This window comes from Diabrotica undecimpunctata, chromosome 4, assembly GCF_040954645.1.
Source record: "Diabrotica undecimpunctata isolate CICGRU chromosome 4, icDiaUnde3, whole genome shotgun sequence".
Taxonomy (NCBI): Eukaryota; Metazoa; Arthropoda; class Insecta; order Coleoptera; family Chrysomelidae; genus Diabrotica; species Diabrotica undecimpunctata.
Genome location: NC_092806.1, coordinates 30,681,667 through 30,698,227, shown reverse-complemented (window position 1 = coordinate 30,698,227; position 16,561 = coordinate 30,681,667). Strand labels below are relative to the sequence as shown.

Here is a 16,561-nt window from a genome sequence, read left to right as displayed (position 1 = left end):
AGTATGTTAAAACTTTAGTCAACCTTATGTTTGAAGTTACAGTTTTAAAGTTAATATGTTGTCTGTAATTGTTTTTGTGTGTTCAATATTAACTTCAGTTACTGGTAAGTTGCAATGTAGTCATATCTTTTCAGTATGTACCGCAAAATTTGCGGTATTACCCCACACCAGCTTACATTTTTCCGTGTGTGCCAGAATCCCTACTATAAGGACTGCTCTAGACGTCAATGTATTGTTGCCCATATCTTGCTAGTAGAAGGCACATACTTTATATAGGATACCGTTGTATATCTCATTGAATATGATAGTTAATTCTTTCTTGAAATCTTCATCGAAGACCTCACTGCACTTCATCTTGACTAAAAGGTTTTCAACCTTCGAGTAACAGCATTGGTACTACAACTTCAACTTCAACATATATGTATATTAATTTCATCTATTTAAGATCTACAATTATTTCTCTTTAGGCATTTTCTATTTTTGCTATTGTTTTTCTCCTAAATTTTATTATTGTTTTATTGAGTTCTTGCACACACCAAATGTACACCAAGTGTTTTGTTTGCGATATTTCGGCCTCAATGCATTTGTCTTTGAGCTCTTGTTCTTTTGCTACTCTAATATGGATAAGTATATCCATCACTTAAGTTTTTACCTCTGGATCACTAAATATTCTTTTATCATCGGAAATTATGTTTTGTTTTCTGATTCTTCCATTGTGCAAATTCGGCTACCAACAAATTGGAATTAGAGTTTATATCCACCTTTGGATATGTTGTGGTCATTTATAAAATAAAGTAAAGTGACAATAATTTATTAATATATAGATAATATAGCCGGTGTAGAAAAAAATTCTTGGGGTAGTTTTGAAAGGCCCTAAAAGTAAATTAAGTTTTTGAAATGTCTTAAAAAGAATAATGGTATGTCAATCAAAACAGTTATTTAATTTAACATTTTAATTTTTCAAATAAGCGAAATAATATTATTTAAATTATAACTTTGGCCACCCAGTATATACAGGGTGCGGTTGTGAATGTATTTTAATGAAATGCCAAGATCAAGATTAAAAAAAAAATTATTTGATGTGATGAATCGAAGTTTACAAAAAGTGATATGTTTAGCCGCCATAACAGTCAGTTTTGGAGTGATGAAAATCCTCAGCTTACGTGGGATAGTAAATTTCAAGCATTCTTTTCGTTAAATGTTTTTTTGCGCTGTGAAAAATAATAAGAAAATATTTAGCGATAGAGGGATAGCTAATAAAGATCCGTTTCTCTGGTCACCAAGATCTCGTTATCACCGTTAGACTACTATATTTGAGGATATGTTAAAAATAAGATGTTCTCTGAACCTGTCATCACTGAGGAAGCTATAATAAATAAAGTCCTTTAAGTTCTTAATGAAATAGATGGAGAATCATTTTTTAAGAGCTACTAATGTATAACCGGAAGTAGCAAATAAATGAAAATATTTTCATTAAATAGGTCACTCTTCAAAAACCCTTCATTCCAATTTTCTTGATTCAGTTACCTTTAGTTCTCGAGATATTTCTAATTTGCCGTTTATCTGCCACACCCTGTATATATTTCAGGTTTAAATACTATTATAATAAAATTAATAATATAATATATAAGGCATAATTTGAGCTTTGTATTCTGGATTAAATTGAAGTAAACACAAATATATTTCAGCTAACAGTCGGGTTGTGAATGGATCTGATGCTGAAGAAGGAGAGTTCCCATATGCTGTAAGTAACATAGTTAATATAGATAATGGAAGTTTTGTATTGCCGTGCAAGTACACGAAAGGGATGATAGAGGAAGCTTTTTTAAGTTTAAGTTTTTTAATTTTATTTTTTTTATTCCTTTAACAATAAATCGTTTCATGACTGAATTGGTTTAAGCCATTTATTATAGAAATTTTAAATATTTATCGGCGGTGAAATTTTTTTACTGTTTTTAAAAAAGCCAGAGGAACAAAAAATTAGAAAGATAAAATAAGTCAAACCTACTGAATCGACAAATCAAACAGGTACTACTAGAACATAGAAGCAGAAAGTTGGACGATTATGTTAAAAAAATGGAGGAACGGTTCCAAAATATGCAAGAAATATGGAGGCTCCAAAGAACATTAGGAACGATAGAAAACTCATTCCCCCATCAACGGAGAAATTGGAATCGGCTACTCTGTGGAAGAGAAAGCCGACGTGATGATCTATATACTATGTCTATATGTACACTCTCCTTTTAGAGAGGGCGTCTACATTGAATTATCACCAAAACGAAGACTTTATCGAAGAAGTCGAAGAAAGAGAACTAGAAACGCCTGAAAATCAAGAAGAAATAATAAATCGCACATCACCCAGAGAAATAAGTGAACTGATCAGAAGATGTGAAAAATAATGTGAAACACTCATAAGAATTCTTAGATCTTACGTGTTTAGTGTCCGCCTCTACGGACTAGAAAGGTGGAGTCTCACAGAAGACGCCATAAAACTGTTGGCATTCAAAATATGGTGCTACTGACGTACGTTAAGAGTCTCATATATACACCACACAACTAACATAACTTCTCCAGAGACTAAGAAAAGACAAAGAAATTATTAACACCATAAAAAACAGAAAATTGGCTTACTTCAACCAAATTATGCTTAATGGTAAATATCAACTTCTACAGTTGATTCTACAACGCAAAATTGAGGACAAGAGAAGAAGAGGACAAGTAGACGTATATCCTGGCCAATATCCAATCCAACATATATATAATCTGAAAGAATGAAATGGTCTAACGTCAACTGACCTATTTCGAGCTGCTGTGAATAGAATAATATGGGTCAATGTAATCGTAAACACTAGAAGATAGGTACTTTAAAAGAAAAATAAGTCTAAACATATTGTGATGTACGAAATCGATGTAAACTTGATTGACTGAACCGTAAGAGACATCACAGAACGTTATGTGGAGCTTGAAGAAAATGGAAAGAAATATGGCTAGTCGTCAATATAGATAAAACTACTAAAGCCCTAATACAAACAAGGAAATAATGAAACTTGCAAAATTTGACAGCAGATGATAAAAATATTGAAGTTGTAAAACAGCTAACATAGCTGGGCGTACACAGCACTGAGGACGGCAGCGAGGAGGAGCAAATATGGAAAAGGATAATGCTTGCTAATAAAGCATACTTCTTCCTGTCGCAGGTGTTTGGATCCAAAGACCGCTATCAGGAAGGAAAGTTCAAAATATATAAATCCATTATACGAGCAATAGCAACATAATGTGCAAAAACATGATTCATGACCGAAAAAACAATAAATCTCATTACTACTTTTAAAAAAAAGATATTGAGAAGGATATTCGAACCCATCTACGACAATGGTATGTAGTAAGGTTCAACCACGAGTTATATCAATATTACTAAGAATCCTCTATAGTAATTTATGCACCTTATAGGAATGGATGAAAAGACTAAACAAAAAATAACCAGGGAAGATAAGACATTCGGCAATTGAACAGCATACTGTGAGATAAAACAATTTCGATAGAAAATAGACACAGAAGCTACAATAACATTGTCAAAAGCATTGTTACATATGGAAGTGAAATATGGCCACCGAAGGAGAAAACCATAAAGACTTTGGAAGCAACAGAAATTGATTATTGGAAAAGAGCTGCGGGTAAATCAAAATTAGACAGATTAAGAAACGAGTTCAAGAGAGACGAATAAGGACGTTAAACATAGACTAACAGAGGACATCAAAATCAACCAACTAAGATGGTACAGGCACGTACAAAGAATGGATGACAGTAGAATACCAAAAAAGTATTAAACTAGACACCGCAGTGAAGACGAAAGGAGGGCAGACCAAGATTAAGTTGGAGAGAAGGAGTCGACAAGGATATAAAAGCGAGAGGAATAAAAGAGTACCTTTTGAATGACCGAGACCAATGGAAACTGGAAATTAGACAAAAATCAGAAAACGGCGAAGAACGTTATAAACTAATTGTATATATACTGAATGGTCCTTAAGTAATTGTAAAAAAAAAGAAACAGTAGATTCTACACTTTAAAATATATCGATTTAAGCCAATTTGCTTTAATAAAATATTGATATTAAGAAAGATACAATGTGTTAAAGTGAAAATTTAAAATTTTATTTTTCGCTATAACTTTTATGTTTGTAAACATTGAAGTATAAAAATTTACAACTGAGTACTCTTGAGTATAAGAAATTATAATTTGATGCACATTTTAATGTAGCTGATAGAGGGCGCCACATATGTGGCATACATTTACGATTAACTTAATTGTTCTTCAAATTAGCGCCATTTTTGTTAAAAAATATTAAAGATACAATATTTTAACATAAAGAAGGTATACTTGTTAAAAACTTGAAAACTCAACAGTTTTCGAGATAATCGCATTTTATAAATTAACTGCATAATGATTCTTAGTTGTAATATTTGTGCGATGAAGCGCTGAGTACCTGTGGATAAGCATAATTAATAGTTTATTCTTATAAAAACAAGTCAAAAACGGTAATGTTACATACCCAAAATGCTTTGTTCTTCTTCTTCGTCAGCCTGTATTCATCCACTGCTGGACATAGGCCTCTTCCATTTGCTTTTATTGATTTCTACTTTTGGTAATTCTCATCCACTGCTTGCCTGCGACTTGTTTGATATCATCTGCCCACCTCTTCTGTGGTCTGCCTATTTCTCGCCTGTTCTCTCTTGGTCTTCACTTTGTTAATCTTCACATTGCCACTTGAACCTTGCTATACGTTCTGCGACATCAGTAATATTTGTTCTTTCCCGAATGTCGATATTTCGAATCCTGTCTCTCAAACTAATCCCTAGCATGGCCCTCTCTATCGCTCTTTGGGTGGTACTGAGCTGCTCTAAGGTTTTCTTTGTAAAGGCCATGGTCTCCAGTCCCTATGTAGTTACAGGCAAGATACATTTGTCATAAACTCTACGTTTTAGACACATTGGTATATCTTTATTCTTCAAGACAAAGATTAAGTCATTTTCAAGACTGACGTTGTCAATAACAATATTAGTTTGTAAGTTACTCATTATTTTTGTTTTCTGAACGTTCATTTTAAGACCAATTTTATTTGACTGCTGATTTAATTCCTTGAGCATTTGCTCCAGTTCCTTGATATCTGTACTAAATAATACTATGTCATCCGCAAACCTCAAATGACTCAAACGTACACCATCAATGTTTAGACCTTTTTGCTACCAGTCGAGCTGTTTGAATACATTTTCCAATGCTAAGGTAAAAAGCTTTGGTGAAATAGTATCACCTTGTCTAATACCTTTACCAAGACGCATTTTTTCAGTTTTTTCATCTTCATTGATTTTGATGTGGAATGTGGCCTGTTCATAAATGTTTTTAATAAGTGTAGTGTACCGTGAGTCTATTCGACCATCCCTCAGGGCTGACAAAAAGGACCAAGTTTCAATACTATCGAAAGCCTTGTGAAAGTCAATAAATGCCATATGTAGAGGTAGATTATATTCTGTGTCTAAATGCTTTGTTATGGCTGCTAAATGTCTTATTGAAGCGAAGCGTCTATCTTATTCTTCAGGTGCCGTGTCTGTATTCAGACGTTGGCTGTCATCATGTTTACAATTTCCTGAAACCTTTCTCTCTACACAATTTCCTCTATCGCTTCTATAAGCTTCTATACTGGCGTTGTATAAGTTTTTCTCTATATTAAAATGCTGAGGCGAGCGTCACGGGAGAAGTGCCACGAGACGGCGTCACGAGTAGCGTCACGAAATAATGGTCTTCACATCGATCCTTCAAGTCGTTTCTAGTCATCATATATTTTTTAACATTAGTTCTTAATAATTTCCTTTCAAGTTATAATCAAATTTTATTTTTAAACATCTTACTTATTTTATATAATAATTTAATTAACTATTAAAGTAATGATCAAATATCAAATTTATATTGTATTAATAATTTAATATTTTACTGTCAGAAGTAAACAGCGTAATCTTTATTGATACAGAAGCAGATGGCACTACTAGCAAACATAATTATTTATTAAATTATTTTAATATACTTTGTTTTAAATATAAATAATAAATAAATATTAAAATTACTTTATTAAATTTAAAAAATAATACTTAAATTTGAAAATATAGAAAACGTAGTATAAAGTTTCGTGCCAGTCTACATTACTAGGGTTTCTACCTACCACTTTTTTTTAAGCCAGTTTAATGTCGTCATTAGACAACCCCAATGCATTACGGGACATTTTAACGCTTTTTAATGCTTTTGATAACTAAAAATAAGCCTTGTTTTGATTAATCAGTGATTTTTGTAATATCTAGTTTATTTTGGCTTATTAAAAAAAGCAGAAAATGCCGAGGCATAAAATTTTTTTTTATATGGATATGAGAGACATGATTGCTATTTACTGTCAGCAACACTTTAACTGGTGTGCAGCGAAAAGGGAATATTTAAAAATTTACCCAAACAGTCTTCAACCTAATTACCAAACCTTTAATCATCTATTTCGGAATTTAAGCGAAAGTGGTTCATTTCGTCCTAAACGAGACAACTTTTGTCTACCGAAAATCATGATCAAGATCTCCAGCGTTAGGAATCAGCAAAACTTCAGTTTTAAAAATCCTATACCGTGAGCATTTTGACCCTTACCATCTTATATTTGTGCAAAATCTATTACCAGCAGATTTACCTTTAAGATGCAGATTTGCAAATAATATCCGAAACAGGCAAAATCTTGATCACTCTTTCATCGGTAGAATATTATTTACGGACGAAGCTACATTTACACGCCATGGTGTTTTTAATTTAAGTAAAAATCATTTTTGGGATACTGAATATCCTCATGTTAAGAGAGAAAGGCATTTTCAACATGAATTTAAAATAAACGTATGGTGTGGAATCATTGGTAATCATTTTTTAGGGCCATGTGAGTTACCTCGTAATTTGAATGGTAAAAACTATTTACATTTTTTACAAAATGATTTTATTGATTTGTTGGAAGAATGACCATTTAACTTTAAGCAAAATATGTGGTTTATACAAGATGGTGCACTACCACATTATACGAGGGCATTTAATACCAACTTTCCTGGATTGGTTGTGGTAGTCATTTTCCTTGGCCATCACGTAGCCCAGATTAATCCTCTCGATTTCGGTTATAAAACACAATAAAACAGCATGTCTATAAGAACCCCATAACATTCGCAAACAACTTTGGAAAGAAATAAATATTGCAGCAGTTTCTTTTAAACCAACGATGCTATTTAATATAAGACGATCTTTTATGGAACGTATTGATGACTGCATGGAAGAAAATGGTGGACATATCGAACACTTACTTTGACAAAAAGTTTAATGTTATTTAGTTTAACTATATCTTAATATGGTTTGTAAATAAAATGTTTTGATTACGACTTCAATTTAATATAAAACGTAAAATGTTTGGTGTAAAATCCTATTAGCTTATTATTTTGTCCAATCCTAATAATATTTTTTCTACTGATTTATTTAATTTCTTTAATATTTCGTTAACTATTAACTTTAGTTAAAGGTATTTTATACCAAAATTCAGAAGTATTGATGTTTTTGTCTATTTTTCCTTCGTTACCTGTAGTAATTGCGTTAAATCTGAATTTGTAAAATGCGAATATCTCGAAAACTGTTGAGTTTTAAAGTTAATAACAGGTATACCTTTTTTTGTTAAAATAATGCATCTTTAATATTTTTTGACACAAATAGTGCTAACTTATGGAGCAAAAAAGTTAAGCGCAAATTTATGCCACATATGTAGTATATGTGGCGCCCTCTATTAACTACATTCATGTTTGCATTAATTATAATTCCTTATACTTAAAAGCACCCAGTTGTAAATTTTTATACATAAATGTTTACAAACATGAAAGTTATGGCGAAAAATAAAATTTTAAATTTCCACTTTAACACCTTGTATCTTTCTTAATATCTTAAGTGTAGAATCTATTGTTTCTTTTTGTACAATTACTCAAGGACCACCCTGTATAAGAATGGATAATAACAGAACACCTAGTAAACACTTAGAGGATGGACGAAGTAAGAACCGATGCTAAAGAAATATTGAGGGTGGATAGGAGGAGTAGAGCAACCAAGGAAAGGAATGCTTAGAGGCGCATGCTGGGGTAGGTCAGGTTTCAAATTAAGTTGTAGAAACAATGGAGAGAGACAAGGATGTTGTTTGATATCTAGAGTTGAGTCGTCATTGGCTTTTATTCGGTCATGTTCAAAACCACAAAATTGATTGATGAAATATAACGAATTTCACTTCTTATTGTCATTCTCTAAACATATTTATCCTACCCTTTACTTAATGTTATCAATTATGTAGGTTTCTTTACGAAGACAAGGAAGCCACACTTGCGGAGCAACTATCCTTAACGAAAAATATGTTCTAACTGCTGCCCATTGTGTTTGTAGTGACCAAGAGTAAGTAATCATATTATTAATTCATATCTAAACAATTTAACAATAAAAATGTTTATAGGCCTAAAAATAGCTCCTTATATTCCATTCAATACGACTTATTGACTATTACAAAAGAACCTGTAAATACCGTACCAGTTAAAAAAATCAACTGTCATCAGTTTAGTTCCGAAAAGCTTATATTTGATTCGGCAGTATTAGAGGTAAGTTAATATATTTTCTTTATTTTTCTTTCTACCTGTTGAAATTATCAAAATTGTCTTATTTTTTCTACATACACTATTTTCATGTTCATTTTCAGATTTATTTTGAACCATTTTTATAAACCGAAGTCTTCTTCTTCTTCCTCTTTATAAAAAATTCTGCTTGTTCATTGGCGGATTAATACCTCTATGGAAGGTTGTCACACCATCTTCTGTGCGGTCGTCCGATACTTCTTCTGCCGATTGGTATTTTGCTATTTTGACGTTCGGCTCGTGGAGATAAGAATACGACCGAGGTCAGAAGGCCCTACCTGTCGTAAGAGGCGACTAATGGGTAGGAAATGAGAGGTAGAGAGCCGTCGCTTAAGGTGTCGGGTTTGTAAAAACGCACACGAATGCTTAGGCGTCACGGTCATCTGTCTACACTCCTAGTATCCGAGACGAGACTCTCGTGGGACCACTCTACTCCCATTCCAAGAAAACCAGGCGAGGTTGAACGAGCTGGGCTCGTACACACCTCTTTTGGCCTTGCGTCAAGCGTGGTGTTGGTCTCCCGGCACGTACCCGCCAGGAGATTCAAGAGTGGTAGAGGAGAGATCCTCGGCGGCGACCTGTCTACGTGCGAGGTGGAAATTCCTCTGCCTGCGTCTCCTATCCGCCTGTGGGTGGGGTTAACGGGTAGGCGAGGTAATCGCAACACAGGTACTACGGGGAAGGTGGAGCCCCACGAGACGTTCCTTGTGTACGTAGCATAGCACCTTCATTTTGGTGTCGGTCTCGTAGGGGCAGTGGATTCGTTAACGGTCGTATGCCGAAAGTCCAGGTAGACCAGGGTCCTGCCAATTTTATAATTGGAGGGCACAAAGCCTTAGCAATGCTATTTTGACGACACGGATCTCCCCCATTCTGCTTATGTGGTTATCCCATTCTTTTTTTTTATTTTGTGTCCATTTATCTATACACTGTACGTTACATTTTCTTCTAATGTCTTAACTTCTCTTTCGATCTCTCAGCGTATTTCCTGTAATTCTTCTCAGTACTGTCATCTCTACTGTTTCCAATAGCCTTTGTGTTGTGGCTGTGTCGGGTCTTATTTCTGAGGCATATGTCATTATTTTTCTTACACTGGCTTTAAAAATTGTTGACTTCATTTCAGTGCTAATGTGTCTGTATCGCCATATAGTGTTTATATGAATAGTATGCACACTAATTACTTTGGTTTCTATACGCCGTATTTATGATTTCTGACGCATACTCAATATTCAATATATCTAACTGAGTTTCTATTCCTTATTCCTTTTTATGAGGTATAAATATATTTTTTTAAATTTTTGTAATTTTGGAATTAAATTTGTTGGAAAGAAAAAATATAATTTTTGAACCATTAATCAAGCGTTAAAGGAATTTATTTTTCTTCTTCTGGTATAACCTGGTATATACCTATCCTTTATGGGCGTTGGTTGTAATATTAGTATACTTAACCCCGTTGAGCGCAAATGTAAACAATTGATTATAATATATTCATTTCTGTCTACTGCCTAAGATACATAAATCAATTTAAGTCATATTAAAAATTCATTTGACATGCTCTTTTTTTTGGCACATTTGCAAACCAAATTATAAATATGACCAATATGGAAGGACAGGGTATTTTTGGAACCAACTGGAAAGACTTGGATAAAATGGTTTTCAAGTATATATTAGTCTTTTATTTTTAACTGCACTTTTTAACTCCGATCAGAATCGTATTTATCAAAATTGTGAAATAGATATATCTAAGTGAATCTCAGTTCGGATTTAGAAAGGCCGTGGGAATTAGAAGGGCGCTCTTAGCGACTCAAACACTAATTCAGAAATGCCTTGATCACAAGAAAAAGATTCTTGTTTTCGTTTTTCTGTGGGTGTCCAGTCTAATATTTTCTTGGGGATTATGCTTTCTCCAATTCGTCTGTATAGTCCAGTTGTCAAAGAGTTGACCTTCAAAAATCATACGAACAAGTTAAATTTTGTCAAAAATATTAATTTTGGGACTTCAAAAAAGATGCAAAAAAGTTTACAACTTTAACCCTCGGGATTCCCCCTAAAACCCCCCGGATATGGGGGTAAAAACGCAAAAAATAATCGATTTACCAAGAATCTGTATGCCGTAGAAAAAAATGTTTCAAATAAAAAATATAGCTGAAATAATTTTAAACAAAACTGGTTATAAGCAGTTTTTGTGCAGAATGAACCGTTCTCTCAGATCTATTTATCGTATGGCACTTGACACATTCACATTTAAATTTACATATATTTTGTATAAAACATAATACATATATGTTTTTCCAACGAACATCTAACTTATTTATATAGTCTATCGACTCTGGAGCTGGAGTCGCCATTAGGAAATCCTCTGATCTGCCTTGATAGGATCTTGTGAACACTGTTCTGTAATGTGACAGATGGTTTGTGGTTATCCGCAGTCACAGAGTGGGGATGGTCGTTTACTCCATTTGTGCATCATGTAACCGCATCCGTGTTGGGTTCTGATTCGGTTCAGCATAGTCCATGTTTTGCGTGGTAAGTCAAAACCTGGTGGTTTTTGTGTGATGCAGGGTAAGCTGCTATTTTGTTGTTTCACCTATTCTCGAGTCCAAGTGGTCGTTAAGTTCAACTTATTTTTAACAGCAGGCTGTTTTTATTAGCGGTCGTCTGGAGCGTAGGCGGTTACCGTTGGCAGCATCTATATCTTGATGAATTGGATTGGTTATGGCAATTGGAATGACGTTGGGAGCATCTATATCTCTCAGAAACAACGCTTGAAGCGACCGTCGATTTTTAATGTCAGTTATCAATATTCAATAATATTTGCATCAGCTCGACGGTAAAAATTCGATATCTTTTGGTATAAGTGTCCTATGGACAAATATCAAAATGCGTTTTAAAGGCAAAGAGTTCAGCTTTCGTATGCAGTTTTTGTATTTTTCCGCAAATAAACTCAGTTTTAATAAAAAAGTTAAATAAATACACGCGGCGCGATTTTTGCCATTTTTACGATTCTCGTGAGATCAATAAAACTGATCACTTTTATTGACCAGTCGTAGTAAAACTTCCATTTTTAGAGATCAATCTTTAAAACCTATGGCATGAGTTGTGGCAACAAATATGAGGCATTTGAAATATGAATAAAAAACGCAGAATTTAATGTTTTACATTACAAACGATCGCACGTCACGGGAAATGCTTCCAAAAAGACGGTTTTTAGTGTAGTTTATAGCAAAAGTTTGGTTCTTTTGAAAAACATACTAGTGTAATTCAAAAAAAGTTTTAAACGTTGTAGATCGTTTGATATGTGAAAGTTTTAAATCCAGCGTTTTTTAAGCATATTTCAAATGCCTCACATTTGTTGCCAAAACTCAACACTAAAATTTCATGCTATAGGTTTTAAAGGTTAAGCTCAAGTTATCGAAACTTCATAGTGGCCAGTCAATGAAAGGTATATATTGTATTGATCTCATGAGAATAATAAAAATGGCAAAAATCGCGCCACGTTTATGTATTCAACACCTTTATAAAATCTGAGTTTATTTGCGGCAAAATACAAAACTTGCATACGAAAGTTGAACTCCTTACCTTTAAAACGCATCTTAATTTTTGTCGTTAGGACGCTTAAATCAAAAGATATAGAATTTTTACCGTTGAGCTGATACAAATTTTATTGAACATTGATTTCGCGCGGGTAATTGTTGTTTGTGAGAGAACAGTTCATTCTACACAAAAGTGCTACTTAACATTTTTGTTTAAAATTATCTCAGCTACATTTTTTTCTACGGCGTAGAGATTCTTGGTAAATCGATTTTTTACGTTTTTACCCTTCTACTAGTGGGGTTTTAGGGGAAAGCCCTGGGGTAAAAGTGGTAAACTTTTTTGTATCTTTGTTAGGGTTCCAAGATTATTATTCTCGGCAAAATTCAGCTTGTTCGTGTGATTTTAGATGTTTTAGTGGCATTTTCGATGCCACTGACGACTGGAGTAGTAACATAAAAGCTGTATCCGATTTTTCAAAAAATAATAAACTTTAAAATTTTTAGCTAGAGACTCCAATACCTTCTGGAAAATGGAAACCAGTTACTATTTCTAAAGATTTTTCAACAGCGAAGAAACAGAAGGGAACTATAATTGGTTGGGGTCGACTTTATGTAAGTTCTCTTATTCTATATTTATTATTAAAACCACCGTACGTCTTCTTATTCTTATTATTTTATTATACATATCTTCATTGCATTATTTACTTTTTATATCTTAAGTTAAATATCGCTTCTTTGCTTCTTGTCCATTTAAAGAAAAAAATAGCATGTTTTCTCCAAAATTGTTAATTATTTTTAGCAAGACGGCCCCTTATCAAAAAACTTGCAAAAGCTCAATGTAGAAATATACGATGATAACACTTGCGGTAGAAAGTATAACAATAATCACCATATTTGTTTTGGAGCGCTAGCTGGAGGAGCATGCAATGTAAGTTTTACTGTTCATTATAAATACATTTTTTATTATCCTACAATCTAGCCCTAGCACTTGAATCATAATTGCATAAAATAATAATTAGCAACAGCCAAAAATAGAGTAGATAGTTACAATTTTTCTTGTACTGTTCGTTTTCATTAAGGGAAAACAACAACATTAAAGTAGATTGGTATCAAAAACCGACCCATTCTGGTAGATACCTTAACTACCACTCATAATCAACTTAATCAAACAGATGAAAAATAGAGTAATAAAACTATCAGATCCTTCATTTCATACAAAAAACCTACAAATCCTACAGAAACTTTTTATTTCAAACGCTTATCCAACACCATTAGTGAATAAGATTTTGTTCAATACTATCCATAACGAAGATACTTCACCTTCCTTCGCGACTAACACCTGATGTCTTAAGTGGGAACCCAGTCTCGGATACTCCTATCAACAAATATTTTTCATTACCATATTTCAGAGATATCACTCCGGGGTTAACAAGGATTCTGAAAAGTGTTGAAAATAGCTTTGGCAATAATAATAACAACATTAAACTTAATGTGGCTTGTAGATCAGCCCTAACAATTAATAATCTTTATTCTAAGATAAAAGATAAGACTCCCATAGATAGGCTTAGTAACATTGTCTACAACATTCCATGCCTCTCTTGCAACAATTCCTACATCGGCCAAACATCTCAATTATTGAAATCACGTATTACACTACACAAAAGTGATTCTCGACTTCACCCTGACCGCTGTGCATTAGCCAAACATGTCCATTCCACTGGTGATCTCATGGACTATACTAACACTACAATTCTCCACCGTGAGAACAATAAATCTAAAAGAGAGTTCATTGAAATGTCTTATATTTTCCTTAACGATTTCTCCATTAATGTTAAGAGTGACATTAAGAATCTAAGCTATATGCCACTTCTTACTTAAATCAGATACCAAGAACAATACATCACACATAACTAACTTGACTGATATATCCATTAACAACTAACCTACTTTATTAATTAATTTTCATTAACTAAAAAAGATAACATACCCTTGCTTTTCTTAGATACATCTCAATAAGATATTATAATTATACATGAACAATATAATATAATTAAAAAAGAAAATCTAAAATAATATTTCCCTATACTGGGATTTAATTTCATTCGGTTTTACCAATGAACCTTAACGACATAAAGATTCAAAAAAACTACTTGAATTTGTCATCACATGCGTTCTGGCTAAAACAGAACCTCACATTTAAACTTTCTAAAAATCAAAAATTTAGTTATTGCCGACAATTCAAAGAATTACCTCGTTTTAAATGTAGTTACATTGGGTTTTTCGATTAACCTTGGGTAAACCTTTGCGGTTTAAGTTCAAAGCTACCATACATTTCCAACGTTAAAAAAACTTTTTTTTTGCACATAGTAACAAAAAACACCATTATGTTGTTACTATCTATCTGATAATCTAACTCTACAATTCTAAGTTACGGTAAGACCAATAATATTTTTAATAGATAATATATGGTAGCTAATTATAATTTATTCTCTTTCAGCCCTGAAGAAGCCAAATTAATTCTCTTTGGCGAAAACGTTCGGCGAAACAATTGATACTCATTAGAGTCTTTCTTGCAGATTTCCCCAATATTTAAGAGTTTACTATTTAACTTACCTGCAAAGATTAAATTTCTTTTCTCTCTCTCTCTGAGATTCTCTGAAAGCGGTTTGGTAACAATTGTTGGATTTTTGTTTCTATCACTACAATACTATAGTAAACTCCATTTGATTATCAAGTACATGCTTTATCTAATTTGCCGTATTCAATGTATTTTCAATCCCTCTGCAACATTATTGTTTGTAATCGTACCGTTGCCTGCTGCTATATCATATTATAGCCTACATATATAAACTTTACTATCGATTAAGTATATATTTCAAATCAAATTTAGATCCAAAAACTGTAATTTATTTTATTTATTTTTAGGGTGATTCTGGAACAGCTCTAATAGTGGAAGGGGTTCAAGTTGGAATAGCTTCTTTCATAACCGATGCCTGTGGTATCGCTAACGAGCTGCATCCAAATGTTTATTCCAGAATATCAACTTATTACGATTGGATACATACCATTTCGGAATAAAGTGATATTGCTACTTATACCTATTCGTTGATTTTTTGTGATAGTGTATTATTTATTTAAATACAAAATTGTTTATTACAGTGGCATTTTATCTAACTGTCAATTGTACTGTTTTGTAATTTTCCCATCAATAAAATATAGTTTGAAAAATATTTTTCATTAAAACATTTGAAACATTGCGAAATTAATTTCGTATACTCGATCCCTCTTCTGCCATGACTCATCCTCCTACTCAGCATGTCCACCTTTCCGTCCTATTTTGCATCAATTAATTTCATATCTGAATTTACTCTAATACATTAACTTTTTTAATTTTATTCTATATTCTGTATTCTATATAGCTATTGCTTTTCTGGGCAATTTATTCAAGATTTCTTCTGTTTAAGATCACATCTTCTGTTACAAGAAGTGTGAGTTTCAGATGAGTGACACTCAATTCGGATTTCGAAAAGGATTGGGAACACGAGAAGCTCTTTTTGCCTTAAACGTGTTAGCACATTGATGCAGAAACATGAATGTAGATGTATATGCATGTTTTATTGATTATTGAAAAGAATTTGCCTACGTTAACCATCAAAAGATGATCGAAATTCTGAGAACAACTGGAATTGACGAACAAGAACGGTGGGGTACCTACTTAGGCACATAAGTAATCAAAAAGAATTACTCAGCATAATCAAAGAGAGAAAAATTCAATACTTGGGTCATGTGTTGAGAGGTGAAATATAAGAATTACTCCAAATCATATTGGAAAGTAAAGTGTAGTGTAGGGCAAAAGATTAGTTGGAAGACGACAGAACTCGTGGCTGAATGACCTGAGGAAATGGTTTGACCACTCATCAGAAATCTTTTGTGCAGCAGTTTCCAAAACTACAATTGCCATTTGGATCGCCAACCTTCGAAACAAGAAGGCGCAATAAGAAGATGATAGGATCACCCCCCGGTGCCTTTTTTGGATTAATATGATTTGTTAATATTGAAGTTTTAATTTCTTTAGGTGTTACTAATTGCATTGTCTCTCTAAGATTTTCATCTATCTTTCAATCTCAGTAATCACTATATTTTTCATTGGTAAGCCCCCTTAAGAATTAGTTTCTTGATTCGTGTTTATTTTTTTAATTTTTCTGCTTATATTTCGAGTTATTTGATTTAACCTAACCTGGTTTTATTCACAGTTGTTCTGCATTGCTGCCATTTTCTTCTTTGCCGCCTTTTTTCGGCAACCATAATTC

The 16,561-nt window shown here is 33.1% G+C and overlaps 1 protein-coding gene across 1 annotated transcript; it reads left to right on the top strand.

Moving 5' to 3' along the window:
* The first annotated feature begins 34 nt into the window (after window positions 1–34).
* LOC140438191 (chymotrypsin-2-like) lies at window positions 35–15,449 on the top strand. Its single transcript, XM_072527902.1, has 7 exons — window positions 35–104; window positions 1,689–1,744; window positions 8,388–8,485; window positions 8,544–8,685; window positions 12,756–12,863; window positions 13,051–13,179; window positions 15,177–15,449. Exons 1-7 carry the CDS (start codon window positions 56–58, stop codon window positions 15,327–15,329), a joined length of 735 nt encoding a protein of 244 aa, XP_072384003.1. The 5' UTR covers window positions 35–55; the 3' UTR covers window positions 15,330–15,449.
* Window positions 15,450–16,561: the final 1,112 nt, after the last annotated feature.